Source organism: Poeciliopsis prolifica, unplaced genomic scaffold, assembly GCF_027474105.1.
Source record: "Poeciliopsis prolifica strain line A6 unplaced genomic scaffold, Auburn_PproV2 SCAFFOLD012, whole genome shotgun sequence".
In the NCBI taxonomy this organism is placed as follows: domain Eukaryota; kingdom Metazoa; phylum Chordata; class Actinopteri; order Cyprinodontiformes; family Poeciliidae; genus Poeciliopsis; species Poeciliopsis prolifica.
The window spans coordinates 8,416,389-8,434,042 of record NW_026562387.1 but is presented as its reverse complement, the minus strand read 5'-3'; the positions used below and the strand labels follow the sequence as shown (position 1 = coordinate 8,434,042).

At 40.7% G+C, this 17,654-nt stretch overlaps 1 protein-coding gene across 2 annotated transcripts in view; it reads left to right on the top strand.

The window, feature by feature from the left end:
- The window catches only part of pola1 (polymerase (DNA directed), alpha 1), a 54,461-nt gene extending 37,518 nt beyond the window's left edge, over positions 1–16,943 (top strand). For both annotated transcript variants that reach the window (XM_055037614.1, XM_055037613.1), the window contains 2 exons: positions 7,927–8,023; positions 16,001–16,943. In XM_055037614.1, coding sequence (XP_054893589.1) covers positions 7,927–8,023; positions 16,001–16,137 — 234 coding nt within the window. In that variant the 3' untranslated portion in view covers positions 16,138–16,943. The remainder of the gene's footprint in view (positions 1–7,926; positions 8,024–16,000) is intronic.
- The last annotated feature ends 711 nt before the right edge of the window (positions 16,944–17,654 follow it).

Here is a 17,654-nt window from a genome sequence, read left to right as displayed (position 1 = left end):
CCTTGTATACGCATTTGTACTCCTTGAAAGTTTTCACGTTTTTCAATATTACAATCAAAAACTTCAATGTATGTTTTATTTTTAATTAATCATTTTTTTGGGCTAACACAAACTAGTCATTTTATGCTAAATATTGTGAAAGCATCACCTTCACTATGAAACGAAATAGTGGCAGCATAATGCAGTGGGTAAAACATCTAACATGCACAGGAAAGCTGCAAAACATTTGAAACTGAAGCCAAAGATAACTTTCATTTAGGACAAAGACCTTTAACCTTCTGCCAGGGACATGATTGAAAAGTTTAGATCAATGTCTGGATGATTCAGTCAGACACTCAAACCCAATTGAGAATCTGTGGCAAGACTTGAAATTGATCTTTACAGATATAGATATCAATAATTTTAAAGTCAGCCAAATGTAATTCTTGTTATGATATACTTACTTATTTAAGCCCTTCTACAATCTGATTTATTTGTTTTCCAGCTGTGGAGAATGTAAATAAATAGTTGTTATATATTTGGAAAGTTCCCACTATCACGCTGTGCTAAATTACTCTTAAACTTTTAACAACTTTCTAAACAAACAAAAACAGATGCGACAATGAGACGAACAAATAAATATGCAGAAGTTTAGAGTAAAGATTATTTGCTTTGTTCTTAAAATGCTTCTGTAATCAGCCCAAATACTTCAATTTGACATTTAAGTTGTCATATCAGTAACCTAATTTTCCTGTTTCTGTCTCTGATTTTATTCTCTTTGACTGATGTTGTTGTCAGCCGTTTAAAGCTCTATTTCAGTGTTTATCCTGCCATCACTTCCACTTTATTAACACATAAGATATCAGTTTTACTCTATGCTTTTGTGACAAACTTCATAATTACATCTTTCACTAATAGGACATTTTTAAAAACACCTGCAGCTAAAGATTTTGCAGAGGGATACAAGCATAAAGTCAAAGTATTATAATTTAGTTTCAATATTTGTTTTCAAAATTAAACATTGACGTAGAAGAGCAGTGTCTTTTGCAAGCTTCCACAAATCCCTCAAAGGCATGTCTTTAAATTGAAGTAAAATTATCCCTAATGCTTTATGATACATAAAAGTTTCCAGCATTGTTTTTTTTTTTTGTCTCCATTCATAAATGTATAAAACTCCAGGTTACCTTTAAAACTTAGTAGTCAAGGTTTGCTAAACACAACTGCTACAGTTTGAATCTGAAGTCCATTTTTCAGCCCTGTAATTTAAAGGTTCCTCTTACTACCTACAGCTTTCAAATAATCAGAATATTCATTAATTGATTTGTCTTTTTAGCCTTTAATATCTGGACACTAAATGCTCCTTTTTAAAGTATCAGCCATCCAGCAAAACAAGCATCTGCCCTGCTGAAGTGCCCTTAAACCAAATGCTTAAACCCTAATTACTGCCACCGAACTCTCTCTCTTGTTGCATATTTTCCAGGAAACATTTATATTATGGCTCATAGTCGGCTAATATTGGCTGCTCGGTATATGGTAACACAGTTGTCTGAATCAAGCCGGTGCACGGAGAGTAATAGCCCAGCAGCTTACATATTTAATTGGTGCTAATTATACGAAGCACTCAAGAGGTCATTCAGTGGCTGTTTGAGCTGGCGGTAGTCAGACTGCTCAAAGGGAAGAAGACGAAGCCACCATTTTCCAATCAGACATGTGATTTCTTTAATCGAAGTTGGGAGTTGTTTGAATGCTTCGTCTGATTGTTGCTCTCTGGCTTTATTGAAATCTGTCGGGATATTGAGTAAATATCAGCATTCTGGGAAGTTTCAGTTCAGAAACATCTGAGCTGACATAGCTACGTCTCTGCATTCCTCCTCTGGTACATTATCCACCGTCTCTTCCCTTTCCTCCCTCTATCTCTTCATCTCTCTCTCGCTCTGCCTCGTCCCTTTTTTCCCCTCTCTCCCTCCCTCACTCCCTCTCTCTTTGGACACAGATTCAGAGCGTGATCTGATCTCCATGTAATGGGAGAGTAATAGGCACTCTGCCTTGATTGGTTGGTAATTTGGGGGAGTTATGCACAGGTGCAATTTGTAATATTTTCAGTAAATTAAATTTCTTTCTCTTCCTCTCTCGCTCACTCTCTCCATCTCTCCTCTGAGCTTAATTCCTTTCTTCCCTTGTCCATTCTTAAATATATGTCCCGACTTTCCTTTTCTTTTCCCTTTTCTTTCGCTGCTCCTTTCTTTTCGTTTCTTTCCCTCCCTCCTTAGCTCTTATTCTCATTCTGTCTTCTCTTGGCACGTTCTCTCTCTCTCTCTCTCTCTCTCCTCCGCCCTCGCTGCCTCTCCCTCTTTTTCTCCCCTCGTTTTATTGATGTACGCTCAGGCACCCATTAGAGCTCCCTTTTTCCCTCTAGTGGAAATTGCAGCATGTTAATTTTCACACAAATTACGGCAATAGCAGGTATCTCTATTTGATACATTATAGCGGGAGCAATCAGAGATAATTGAGTGCCTTTCAGAGGGAGACGGCTGCATTCACTGCCGGCTCAAAGCTGCCCCATTATCGCCTAATCGCTCTTTAAACACTGAATTTCGCCGAACAAAAATTCTTGTCATAATTTTGCTTAAGTGTATTTGGAAATCACAGTCCTTTGAGCGAGGATAATTGAAATCAAATCCCTTTCACTGGAGCTGACATTTCTACATTTCCCCCCAATTGAAATTAATTTCAAAAATTGAGCATGAATATCTTCAAATAGCAGGCAATTATGCCTTTCAATGGGGAGAAATTACCGGTGCTGAATCGTTTGAGGCTTGCGGGCGAGAGCACCAGTTAAATGCCTTTGTTTCCCGCCGTGTTTGCCTAGTAAAGATTTACATATATTGACTCATTATGGTGTCTTGTGAAGCTGATCGGCGTGACTACCACAACCGGCAATAATGCTCATCGCATCTGAAAAGCTCAAGAGTTTTAAAGCCTCATGGCCTCACAGCTGAGGGGGAGAAAATGTATGTTTGTTTCCCTCCGTCTCCCTCCCTCTCGTTTTTCTTTCTTCCTTTTTTATTTATTTATTTATTTATTTTTTTAACCTGCAGCTGCAGTTCTGCGAGGGCTTAGATGTTGCAGCTTTAGAATTTTCAGAGGGCACGTTTGCAGGAACGCTGTAGAAGAGTATCGACGAAAACGCTTGCAGCCAGAGGCCGCGTTTGTGCTTGAATCGCAGAACACTTGAGGGAGGTGAACGCGGTTCAACCTGGTGGTGCGTGAGCTTGTTTTCTCTGCTCGCAGAAACATTGTCAGTTATTACCTTTTCATTAACCGCGTATCTCGTGTAGTAGAGAGATAACATGTTGCAGAAAAGATCTTCACAGGTCGTGTGTTAATCCATGTCTGAGATTCTTAGCTAATGTGACAGTATTAACGTATATTAAGCTTAGAAATGTATAACCTGATCTAATTAGCTATGCTACCCTGTAACATTTCCATGCAAGTCTGCTTAAAGTTATAGCATAAGTAGTAATAGTTGTTTCTAAGAAAGCTTGCTCTTTGCAGTGGTTCTCAATGTAAGATTTTGTTTAGAAATTAAACCAAATAACTTAAACCAACCTGATGCATAGTCAATTAATGGATGTTCTATTCTAACATAAAAGGAACAGTATCTTCTCATGAAAGAAATAAGCATAAAGCTTCTTAAACTAAGATATGTAGTCCTAGATTTGAATTTTTCCTTTGTAAATGCAGCAGACTAGCTTGGTGTTGCTATTATACATTCTTGTATATTGTCCCAAAAGAAATACTAGCAAACAAACCCAGTGGTTGACGTGTCGAGTCTCTTCCAGAGTTGTTTTTGCTGTTTATAGAATAACATTGGCAGCCTAAAGAGCATTCATTAGCTGGTTAATTTGTCGGCTTATCTGGTGGGGTGGACTCTGCAGGTGGCTAGCTAACGAAAAAGAGTGATTGGTGGAACCCCTTCAGTTTCCACGTTGTGATTCTGATTTCCAAACAGCTGCAATTGCTTTTGTTTTTAAGAAAGGAAAGCCCAGTCGCCGTCTTTTATTAACTCTAAACAGTGATAGCGATGAGTTTCAGTCTGTCTTTGCTTTTTTTTTTGGAACCAGGCAAGTAGGAAAATGTATTAGCCTTCTTTTTGCGAGCTGACTGGCAGTGCACAGCAACAAGTGGGGGATGGGGCATGATTCTTTGGCATATGTTAAAGGGCAACTTTTTAAAAACTTGCTATAGCTGAGTTTTGGTAACCAGGCCGTGTCTAGTAGAAGCAGGTGTTATTTTCTGTCTGTAGATGACTTGAGTGGTTGTTTTATTGTGTGAGCGACTTTATCCTGAAGCTTTGAAAGTTTTAGATTATTTTTATGTTTCACGGCCCTTTTTCTGTTCCTCGCCATTGTCTTTATACTATTCATTCTTTCTTAAACATTTGTATCTTAGTGTTTTTGAGTCCTTACAAGGGGTTAGGATGTGTATATGTGTATTTGAGGGGGGGCAAGGGGTGGTAAGGGGTGGTGAGTCAGGGATGCTGGAGGCAAAGGAGCAAAGGGGTACGAGGTGGGGGCTGGGGGGTACCGACACTCCCGAGAGAGAGGCAATTTCACAGCTGGTTTGCTCCTTAGGCAGTCAGGCTGAAAATGCTGCAGATTTGTGGAGCAAATTGAAATGGTGTCAGTGCGGGAACAAAGCGCCGAGCTGAATGACGAGGTAGGTGTGTGTGCGTGTGTGTGTGTGTGTGGAGGAGAGTGAGGTGGGGTTGCGGGGCTCTAAATTCAATAACAATCCTGTTACATTTAAGCCACACCTCTCTGACACCTGTCAGTCAATCAGTGTGCAGCGGCCGGCCCGCCCACAATCAGCAGCACATTGTTCCGACGGTAGTGTGTGTGTGTGTGTGCGTGTACATGCGTGTGTTTTATGTTTTGAGAGAAAGAGGTGGCGCACGGCGCTTGTGCCGACTGAGCTCGTTCAACCTTGGCAACCGTAACCGAGGCTCCATTATGGGATGTGCATGGTTTGGTTGTTGACTAGGCAGTGCATCAACGGTCAACAGCTGTGCGTGCCATGTGGGCAGCGCTAGAAAGCCATTAAAGGCACACACTGGGCCTCGCTCACACACACACACACATCGCATAGTTTGCATTTAGCTGCATTAGATACTCTCACCACTTGATTATGCCACAGCAGTAAAAACTGAAATTACAATTACGCACGTTGCCGATTGGCAGGTATAATGGGCACGCTCAAACTCGCTTTGCGCGCGGGAATTGTCGGGGGATTCTTCCTGGTGGCAATAATGAAGCACTCGGCGCACACCTGACGGCAGTGTGGGGTCGAGGCTTAGCGTGCCCTCTGCAGTGTAGCTGGGAAATGACAAGCCAATAACTGCAATTAAACATGCAGTATAATGGCTAATCAAATTGACAGCCTCGGCTGTTCGCATGCCTCTCTCACAATGGCTTATCACAACAAACTATTATGAGGGAGGGTGTATCAGGTCTGATCCCCCCTCTTCTTTCTCTCTCTCCTCTTCACTCCGTTTTTGCTGTCTCTCATGTCTTTCTCTCTCTCCTTCGCTGCTCTTCTCTTTTTCCCTCCCACTGCTCTGTCTCGCTCATCCTCTCAGTCTCTTTCCCCCCCTCTCTCCCTTTGGCAGGCTGTCATGTGGCTACGCTTAATTGCAGTGGAAATTAACAAAGCAAGCAAATTTGTTTTCTTGCTTTACTGTGTCACACAGAGGAAGAGGGATGCTAGCAGGGAGGTGTAGTCATTTGAGTGGGAATCTTGTTACCAGGTCTATTATTCTCTTTTGCAAGATTTTTTTTTGTCCTGTCATAATCTCAAAACCACTATTAACAGCCTGAAATAATGTTTGTTACTTGCTAGGTGAATACTGGTGAGCTACTGCTGTTTTATAAGCAGGCATGAAGTTTCAGGGATCTGAATATTTTGGGTGCAAAATATTTTTTTTTATTATTATTATTTTGATTTAAAGAGAAATAGTTATCACAGTAGCAGCCATAATAAGAGCTCATCATGTTCTCCGAAATGCTAAATATTATTGCTTCTTCATTTATTTCATTTAGCATAGAAAGCACTCCATTATTTAAATTAAAGAAGTGAAAAATCATTCCAGATTTATTTTTTGTCCAAATTAGTACACTCGTTTTCAGAATTTACATTATGACGTATTATATCTGGGTCTGATAAAACATGTTGAAGTTGTAATGTGTGTTTTTTTATTTTTTTTTTTCTCCATTTCAGGGCTTTTATATAATCACTAAGAGTGGTATAATTTCTATCATTTTCAAAGTCTGGATGATTATGTTCAAGAAATTATGGAAAGTAAAATGTTTGTCTTTATTCAACTAATTAATAGACTAAAATCAGAATAGTCTTTTTTCATTGCTTCACATTTATATCTTCCTTGATTTGCCTCATCAAATCTTTTTTTAACTTAGATTTTTTTTTGTGCGTTTTTTCGAGTTGCTGTACAAATTTGACCATCTCAGATTTTCAGATTGAATCTAAAAATCCAGACTTTTTTCCAGTCAGTTAACACACAATGCTAAAGTGGTCAGTTGCTTTAACTGCAAAGATCTTTGATGCGGAAGTTCCATTTACTGCTTGTTCGACTATAGAACAAGTTAAATGTTCATAATCAAAAAAATTGAGTATGGTAGCATATTTTAGCATGACTCTTTATTCTCTTTATACAAAATTATACATATTTTTTTCAAACAAGGATTCATATATACATGGTGTCCTTCATCCACAATTTGTCACAAATAAAACTGATTTGATCCTTGAAAATAAGGATCATTTATACGTTTAAGGCATGAAGGTGTGACAGATTGAGAACATCATTGCAGAATAACTGTGAGGACGGTAGCATCAGTGGCTTTGTTAGACTGCTAAAGAAAGGTACCCCCAACAGCGACGAATGAAGGGTACGCAGTGTTTTGCATGTTAATGAGTGAATGATATCATCATATAAAATAAAGTAAACAGGAACTATTTTTCACTTTGCCATAAATATGAAGTTAAACTAAGGCCCTAAAGAGCATAAAGAGTTTATACAGGTTGAGAACGCCTGTTCATACAAATAGATTGTGTTTCACACTTATTTGTATGCATTCGTAGTATTTCCTATAAAATAAATCGAACTGACAAATTTTTGTAACATATTTTACTTTTTCAACCTCAGTGATTAATTTCTAATCAATGTTACTTTTGGTAACAGTTAGACTGAAGTAAACTGAATCCTGGATCTGGTGGGTGAGTGCTGGCGTTCACACTTGTGCATGCTATGAACTTGTTAACCTCTTGATGAAATAACATATACTCTCCGCTGCTAATATGACCTTGAGAGACAGCTGCACAGCCCTGAGAACTACATGTGTTTTGAAATGTGTGTATCAGCTACATGTCAGTGTTTGAATAAGCTCACTGCATCTTATGTCCCGAGTGTCCGCCCCTGGAGTTGGAGAAAAGCCCAGCATTACTCAGCAACACGGGACAGGAAATGTAAATGTTTAGTTTATGTTGCATAATTAAAATACAGAGAGAACGCATCAAGAAAAAAATGACGATAACAGTGCAGGAAGAGGCAAAAACCAAACAGTACAATCCTTCAGTGGATCATAAGTTGAGGAAATACAATCATACATAAAAATAAAAACATAAAAACACATCTACAATGTATCTATGGGAATATAAGTAGAATATGTAACGATAAAAAAAAAAAAAATTAGTCAGTTCTTTTACAGAAGGCCTGTCCTTCACCAAGTGTGAAAAGTCGTTCCGGTGACATTGAATGTGCCTAACTTTGAATATGACGGGATCAGTCAATCTTTTGGAGTATAGAAAAGATTGACTATACACAGATCTTATTCAACCAATTTCGATTTACCATTTCTTGTGCTCTCTTCGCAGTACTCGGAGAAGGCCCTGTACAACCAGCTTTGCTTCTACAGCTACATCTTCGACTGGGACTACGCCACGGCCAAACCTCCACACTCTGGCCACAAATGTAAGACTCTCGGCTGATTGTAACTCCATTTTTTGTAGTTAATGTGAAACAATACCTGTTTGTTTTTGCACCGTCTCCCCCAGCCTCTTCGGCTTTAATGGCTTTGGAGCTGAAATCAGGTTAGCAGAGCCGCTGAGAAACTTTGAATTTTAATAACCTAACAATGCTTTCTCACACATACAACATAGCATTAGCAATCAAAGTCTCAACATAAACCTTTTACCCAGGCTGCACTTAAAATATTCCCCAGCTACGTGACACACGCACACACACTTGCAAGTTGCGACACCCAGGCATTGGTTATGGGGAGGGGGGTTAAGGACATTCAGCTCCTCGAGTCGACAGCCCTAATTTAGGAGACGGATTCAATCACACACACATACAGAATGCAAAACGCTCCAATCACTGGAAGAAAGAAGGAAAGAGCCCTCCATCTCGCTCCCTCTACCCTCACTGTCCATCTCTGCTCCTTTCTCGCCCGTGCTCCCTCTCTCTTTTTTTGTCTCTCTCTCTCTGCCTCTCTTGGACAGGCACTCGTTTGGCTGTGTTGATTGAAAACAGGTTTTAGATTTGGGGAAATGATAGGGCGAGTAATGGGCGCGCTGACGAAAGGATAGCCCTTCTCCTGTAATGGGACATGGAGCGTATATTTCCCCCCTTGGACTCAAATAGACGCTACTCCAACGATCCGGGTGCACTCAGTAGGCGTCAGCCGCAAGGCCTCTTTACCCACAGTTCTCCCTGATTGATGTCACTTGATTAGAAAGGGCCGCCGGGCCGAGTGATTTATTTATTTGATTAAATATTTATGTATGTATGTTATTTATGTATGTATGCCGGAGTCTCGCGAGTGTGCGAGCTCAGGCCAAAGTGAGGCAGCAAAGGATTGAGACAGCAGACTTTAAATATAACGTGTAATCAACAGATGACCACTCAGAAAATGGAGGGAGCTGAAATAGAGGGATTGGACCAGGGTAGAAGAAGGGGAGGAGGAATGGAGGGGCACTAACATGATTATAGCCTCCATTTTTGCTTTCTTTTATTTCCGTCTTGGCCCAGATGTAAGAAATCATCACCAATCAATTCCTGACTTTCCTCTTTTCTTTAGGTTCTCTTGTGCAACGTGGCGCTGTTGATTTGTGTGCACTTCCTGCTCCTTTTCTGGAGACTCACTCCTATACAGTACATTTGTATTCAGGGCTACATTGCATGAAACGTACTCCTCATTCCCAGGCCAGAGCTTTTGTTAAACTCTATATGTTTAACAACATATATCATCATACATTAACAATCTTTACACCTGCTGCACAATATGAAGCAGTTTGTGAGATTGTATCTAGTCAAAGTCCCAGAGAAAAATCCCTGATAAGAGTTTCACTTGGAAATAAATCAAAAATGGCTTTTTATTAGAAAGACGTGCCGGACCGGATTGATGGCAGCCAGAAATTCAGGAATATGATCTGTTTCAAATCTGTTAAACCTGATCAGCTCTGAACTGTCAACCCAATCATTGCTTATCAGTTCATCTCTTTTCCTCTATTTTCTAAGACCTGAGGAGATAAATATTTAATAAAAGGTTAAAATCTCACATCTCTCAATCAATTATGTTACACATGTTTGACCTTAAGTTCGTAGTGGAGCTGGTGTCTGTCTCCTGCAGCCATTAGGTGAGATACTGGACAGGTCTTCATAGAGGACAGGACAAACAAGTTTGATATGGTCTATACTCTATAATCACTATTTGGAGTGGTTGAATCAGAAAATGCAGTCAAAGTGACTCAGTGACCTTTGGTTGATTACAGGAACCATTTCTGTCTTCTGTTCTTGCATTTGATAAGTGTTTCAAATCATCAAACAAAGTTTAGTTAAAGACAAAGATGACCTCAGTAAATACACACAAACCAGGTTGGCTTAGAAAACTTTATTCCTTAAAAAATGAAAGTTTTGCTGATCTGAAATATTTTAAATGTGATTAAAAAAAAGAGAAAGCAGAAATGCATGCTTTTTGTTGCGGTGTCACCAATTTTCTTTAAAGCAAACCATGTTAAATAAATATATGATACTCTTGTAACATTTTGACTAGCCAGATGCGAAACCTGAAAACGTTTGGTGTCAAAAAACAAAAGTACAAATCCCTGATGTTGAGAAATAAGCAGCACCTGTTGCTTTTATGACTTCTGTTTTGGCTGCACAAATCAGTGCTCCGGTCTCACTCACAAACCAAATGATTCATTTCCAACACAAAGTGAGAAAAGCTACACATATACACACCTTCATGCTGCTATAAAGTATAGGTTGAAGGTGTTATCCCTCTGTCCTGGGGCAGTAATACCCCATATTACTGCATTACACACCCGGGGTCTCACCACTTAGATTACAGGGAGAAAGCATACAGTCCTACACACTCTGGGAGTCTATTCAAAAGTAATATTTTATCTCTCTGGTGCTGGTTTTGATAAACTGTTTGAGTTTACCAACATCAGTTAACAACCACATGTTGCTAACTAAGGATGCTGGATGCTTCCTGAACGTACATGTAATCCATTTAAGACAGTTTCCTTTTGTTTTAACAGCCACGCTCGCTGGAAATGCCTCAGCTATCACTGTCATTACTCTATATTTTCCTCCGAGTGTTGGGTTAGTCTTAGCGTTAGCTGTGGCGGATGGATGCTATGGAGGTGCAGAGTGACAGAGCGGTGATTATGAACGTGTTGGAACACCGTGACACTGATCAACACTGGAAACTGCAAGCTCACTGGTAAAAGAGCCGGTATTTGTACCTGCTCTCCCCCTCAGGAGCACACTCTCAATCTGTCACTCTCCAGGCTGGCCACACACTCCATGCCTATATTTACATGCTGGTGAAATGACTTAAGAGTTGCTGGATTTGGGTCTTTTGAGGGGATTTATCTGAAAGAAAGGACCTGAATATGTGAGCATTTCCCTTTCATGTGCTGCTGTTAGCTGAAGGTAAAAGTGTATCATGGCTATACCCGTCAGTTTCGATATAATATCTGGGTTTTTATGCTGCAGGAAGCCATGATGCAGGCTCAACGTATATTTTCAACCATGCTTTTGAACATATATAATAAAAGACATTAATGGAAAATTGCACGGACTGTATGTACAACACAAAAGTGCTCTGACTCAACGCAGATTGTAATTTAGTGGTGTGTTTTTGCAGCCCTCCGCTGTGTGTGTGTGTGTGTGCGTGCCTTCTGCAGACCTGTCTTATCTACATGTACGTTGCGTTTTTGTGCCTGATTGCTGCGACTGAGTAAAACATGGAGGTAATTTCATCCTCCACAGGAGATCTCTAATAGATTACACACAGAGGTGCGCACACAATGAGACAGAGAGAAATGGAGAGGAAAAAACGCACGCTGTCCGTTCTTTAGCTGGGAACATCCCGTATCAATGACTTTCAAATCATTTTGTATCTCTTCCCTTGTTCCCTCTGTCTGCTTCTTTTCTCCTCATCCTCCCCCCATCCTCTCCTCTAGGTCTCAGTCTTGAGTGTGGGCAGTATGATTGCGTGTGTGAGCAATAATGTAATTTTGCCGCATTGATAAAATAAAAATTGTCCTTGAGTTGCGCTTTTCTAATGATCCATTTACAGACAGCTTCCCTGCCACCTCTCGGGTGCTCTGCGCTTAGTCCCGCTCCTCCTCCCCCTCCTCCTCTTCTTCCCGCTCTCTCTTTCCTCTCCTCTTCCCCTGTTTTCTTCCCTTTTCCATCTTCCTCTTCCACGCTTCCCTCTCCCCGTCTTCCTCCCCTTTTCTCCGCTGATACAAAGCGGGGTGGCAAAATCCACGGGTGCGATTGTCAAATCAATTATTCATTCTGTGCAATTACACTCACACAAAGAAGTTTCCCCGTGCTCCGAGTAGTGATTAAATTAACTGCTATTCCAGCTGCCCGTCGCCACCAGCCTAATAGAATATTCATGGAGGCGGCCGACAGAATGGCCGATCTCCATTAACTTCATCATGCTCACTTAATTACAGGCTTGTTATTGTATTTACACCTAGTTAGAGCGTGCAGAGCCCCGATCTACTCGTGCCCGGCTCCACCGGAGTGTGCGCGAGTGTGTGACAACACCTAGTTAGAGCAGAGATAACCTCTGACAGGCTCACTGAGCGCGCGTGCACGCGCCGGCCCCAACATGAGTGTGTGTGTGCGTGCGTGTGAAGCGCATAATAATGCGTCCAAAACATTTGTTGATTTTGTTGTCTTTCACATTTGAATGGTTGGGGATCCCCAGATAGGATTGAGTGCTATCAGCACCTTCTGGAAAAGTAAGTTTCATTGTATCACAGTGTTTACATTGAACATGACAAGATCTACATGCATGTATGTAAAGCAGAAAAAAAATTACATTATTCCTACTGAACAATAGATGTCAGAGTTGTGGGTTTCCCCTCTTCATTAAATGTATTAAAACTTTAAACTTCAGTCTGTGAACACATCAGACGACATGTTGTTTGGTTTTCAATAAGACTGTTAAGATATGGACGTTGTTTGAGGTATTTTTCAAGTTTTGAGACTAAATGGAACGTAGAGGAATGATTGCATTTTGTCAATTTTGTCTGTATGTTGAGGGAAGATATGAAGGCCTGACTGTGCCATCCATCTATCCCCCATTACTTGGAAACATGGTCAGAATCTCTGGGAAAATTGTTGGGTTTTGCATAAGAAACCTGGATTTCTTTTTTGTTTACTAAAAGTTCATCCGACTGTCATGCAAATTTTGAGCAAACTTTTAAAATGTTGCAAAAAAATGCTAATTAGGCATGCTTCCATCTAATTTCCTGCAATAAAAGGAAAGTAAAGCTCATCAACCTTTTTTGTAATGTCGTACTTTGAAAGGTGCATTAAGAGCATTGAAGGAAACAGCTTGTGACGCTTATGATCATCATCTTAAAATTCCTTAATTTTCATTTGTATTCTAAACTTATATTTGCATCCGTCCATTTTCTGAACCCCCTTTGTTCACTCGCATCCAGTTTTGATTCCAAAAAATATAACTCACGAGTCTGAATTGGCAAATCAAACCTCAGAGAAAAATGAAAGTTAGCATTTGTCAATAAAAACCTGATTCCATTTGCAATTTGAACAGTTATAATAAGTATGGTGTTTAGGTTGACATGGATTTACTCAGTGCTTATCGCACAGAATGTTTTACTGTTCTGCTCTTTAGTTACAGTCAGAGTAAAGCAGCCCAGTTTATTAGTTGAGTTGTTTGCTCCAGGATATTTACACACAAACAATTTTTATCATACAAACATATTTTAAAAATTGTTACCTTTAGTTCTGCTCGACAGAATGACTTTTGCAACTTGGAAGTCTTTCAAGTAGCTGAATTTTCCTTTTTCTGTTGCTGCATCCTGCTGAACAGCAGTGTGCAGCAACAGGTGGGGAAGGGTGTAATACACTAACTAGTTTGTGCTGCTTACACCCTTAAGAAGAAGCTCTGGAATGTCGCTTAAGATCTTTGTGTCTTTGAACCGGTTACTTTTTTTTTTTTAAACCTCGGTGTGCTGATCCAAACCTTTCTCCAACACTCGGCCCTTTCCTCCTCTACTTTCGCCTCCCGCTCCCTCAGCAGTGGAGACTATTTATTTGAACCACGCTCCCCACCGTGCTCCGACTCGCAGAGACATCTCTCTGTCCGTCTTTTCTTCTCTGTGACTCTTAAATCGTTCTTTTTTTCCTTTTTTCTTTTTTATCTGTTCGCCACACAGTGATTGGGTTGGGGGAATAAAAAGGAGTGAAGAAGCGGGAGGGAGGGGAAGGGGAGAATTATTTTCTTCTACCTTTCAGAAAATGATGACATGATTGCTTTCGCTTGATCATGCATCATCACCCCCTTTCTATTCCCCGGATAAATAGTCTCTCCCTGCCTCTCCTCTCCTCTCTCCCCCCTCCTCTCCCTGCTGAAATGAGGATTATCTGGTAATAGTTGCTGCTGCCGTTTAAGTCAACCACACCGTCTTCCACACATGGACGTGAGCACATGCATGTGTGATTGCTGTTTGATGCGTGGATGTTTTTTAGCGGCTGAGTTACTAGGCTTTTTAAGTGTTTAACTACCTGCGTTGTTGTGTGTGTCCTTTTAGTGCGTGTGGCTGCTGTGTGTATCTAACCTTTGTTCCTCTGTGCCGTCGGTGGGCCAGTATTTATCCAGTAGCCACTAATGCAGCAGACAGGAAGGACGAGACGGGGAGATATGGACATGGAGGTGGCGAAGAGATAGCAACTGGCCATATGGACAACTTGGTTTGTGTGCACATTGGAGCGAAACTAAAACAGACCAGTAGACAAATAGCAGACTCTGTTATGGGCCTCTTTTCTAAATGAGTAGCTGGTCTTTATTTGAAGTACATCTCTAAAGATTAACACAATAATTTGGTCTCATTAGGACCACAGTCACTCACGAATAACGAAAATCGGCAAACACTTGAGTCACCTTCTAAAATTGCTTACGACTGCCTATTTTAGTACATAAAAACACTGAATATACTTCAGTATGCACAATGGAGATCATCTTAGCCCTGATTATATTTACAGTCTTCCTGATCTCCGCTCTTGGGGTTGCAGCAAATCAGTGGCAAGAAAAATGAACACTGTTCCTGGATTGGCAACCAATCGCTTGGGACTTCCTGTTATGACTCAGTATTTCAGCTTCTGAGTGGATTTTATTTCAAACATTTTAGAAAAAAATCACAAATACTTGACTTATAGGTACATATGTGTGTGCCTTTAATTTTTCACCAGTCTAAACAGCTACATTCCTTTGCCCATATAAAAGGTACATTATAATAGAATCGCCTTTTAATGAGGAAAGTCATTCTGGTCGGTGTGTGCTTCCATGTGGAAGTTGGGTTTTTGGAAACTTGTCAAAATATCCAAATGTGCTGCTGCATCAGTGGTGTGCAAAGCCAGAAATATTTAGGCTTTGTTCAAACAAAACAGAAGTCAAATATGACTTTTCTGTTTTCCAATCACAAAAAGATCCACGTAAACAGAGCAGTGTTTCTTATAAAAGCTTTACTCTAAAACCCGAGCCAGGCCGCCACATGGATGCACTAACATGCAAAAATAAAGCCTGGAGAATCTGCAAACAGCTATGGTCTAGCGCTTCGGGTCGAGAGCTAAACCAGAGGTGTGGCTGTGACATCACTGCTTTCTGAAACTTGTTGATCTTGCATATAAACACACACACAGAGAAAAGTGGCATTTTAATAAGTTTCTTTTCCTCCACAGATTTTCGTGTTTCTGACGAGTGAAATCATGTTTCAGTTTTGACAAAAGATCAGAAAAATGAAGATATGGCATTTGTAGTTTTTTATGTTTATTGCAGCACTGAAACAAGTATTTCCAGGAGATGATGGTTCATTTAACCAGTGTAACTTCACTGTAATGTAGGGAATGCGGCAAACCCAACACAATGTTTACTATGATGGAGAACTTCCTTTAAAAAAAAAAAAAAAAAGAAACAGCTCCTCTCAGATCACTGCTATATCCACCATCATGTCCTTTGTGTGGTGATGGTGTTATTACTTGGTTTCATTCACACTTGCTACGTCAGTATATTGAAAAGGTTTGCTTGCTTGTGGTTGCCATCCTGTCCCGGAGAGCCGTCCCTCCGTCTTCTCTTTGGCCTTATTACAGCCCACCTGAGGAGATAACAGGGACGGGGTATTGACTTCATGCTCTCATTGGGCTTTTCCATCGATCTCATGATCCTTCATGGGTGCATGTGCCATCGACCCACCTGTCTAATTCTGTGTGATCATCCATCCGCTCCTCAAAGTAATAGCATTACTTTCAGACTGAGCTGGATCGGTTGGCTTTGCAGTTTACGACTGAAATTATCCTGAGTGTTTATGATGAGGGATGCAAGCGGTGGGATTCTTAGACTCACTGTATAACTCTGGCATTGTATCTTAATATGCTTCTTTTCTGTCTTTGCAGCGATTTTCAAGAAACTTAACCACATGCGGCAGGCATATCTGAAGCTGAAGGAAGTCCCAGACAAGGCTTTGGCCACCAGCGGCTACTCTGAGGTTAACTTGGCCAAACTCTTCCAAGCTTTCTCGTCGTTCAAATGAAAACAATCTGCAAGGACAAAACATCCAAGAGCCTCAGACATTTAAATCCTCCTTCAGTTTGTAAATACCAGCGTGATTGGTGGACCGCCGATCTTCTTCCTTCGCCCTGATGGGCTTCTTGTGTTCCTTAAAACACCAATCACACCTCTCCTTTTCTCCGGCTTCCTCACGCACATGCAGTCACATACACACACTTTCTCTCACAGTCATGACTTGACCCCATCACCCTTACTCTGTATGGTAAAGGGGAGCAGCAATCATATCTAAATGACAGTCTATTGTATGTGCAGAAGCTAGCTGGGCCCAGATGCGTGTGTGTGAGTGTGTGAAAATGGCTTCTCCTTAGAGCAGCTGGTGTACTCCAGGAGCAGCTAATTAGCCAATGATAGTGACCCCGAGCCACTGAGACCACTGGATGCCTGCAGCGATCGGACACTTGTTCTGATTACCACCATTCACGCTGCGTGTGTGTGTGTGTGTGTGACTGTGTTAGGGGTGTGTGTCGGATCAGGGAATGAAAGAAAGGGCTGAGGAGGATGCGGGGAGCGACGGGGTGAGGAAGGCCACACGCGCGGCTCCTTGGCTCTTTTGTTCCGGTATCGAACATCTGATCTGCTTCTCCCTCACTGCCTCTGTTTAACTCAGGCCAGGTCGTCTCTTTCATTCTTCTTCTACCCTCTCTGTGTTTTCATACATTTCCTATGTTACTGTAGCAATCCTGAGTCTTGTTTTGTAATGGACAGAATGTGGCATATTTTGATATTGGTGTTTTAAATTTAAAAATAATAACTCAATAAAAAACGTAATCATTGAGAACTCTGTCTTTTGTTATTGTTGTATAAATGTATTCATTTCTACTATTCAGTAAGCATGTATTAAATGGTTTTTAATGCAACAAAACAACAATATTAACAGAACAATGCAGTTGTTTTGTTAAAAAAGCAACAAGACAATCTTATCTTATACAATTAATATTGGAGCATTAACATGTGGAACGTCACCTTATTGGTCCAAAGATCCTGCTTTTTGTGAAAGTTCATCTCAGGATAATTGTAGCTGACTTTTCCCTGTATTTTCTGCTAATCATTCAGGGGTAACCACCAACATGTAGGAGTTTCCCATGAGAAAGAGAATATATGTTTGGCCGAAATTTCCAACACGAGTGTAATAATACCGTACATCAACCCAAACACATAGCTCTCACAACACGGTGGTGGCAGAAAGATGCTGCGGGGATTCCTTTCAGCAGAATAAATGAATGCATGGCCATCCTGGAAGAAAATCTGTTAAGACTGGAAAGACTTGGCGCGGATTGTGCGGTTCATCTAACGGAGCGAAGGTCTTGCGATGGAAAGGCTTAGTCAAAGTATGGATCCAATTCCAATTAAGAACGAATGAAAAGACTTCAAATTCTACATCAACATTCCTCTCTTTGCACAGAGGAATGATTCAATATTTGATCTTTTAGATGTTCAAACCTGGAAAAGAGAGAACATAAAAAAATCCACCAGGGAACT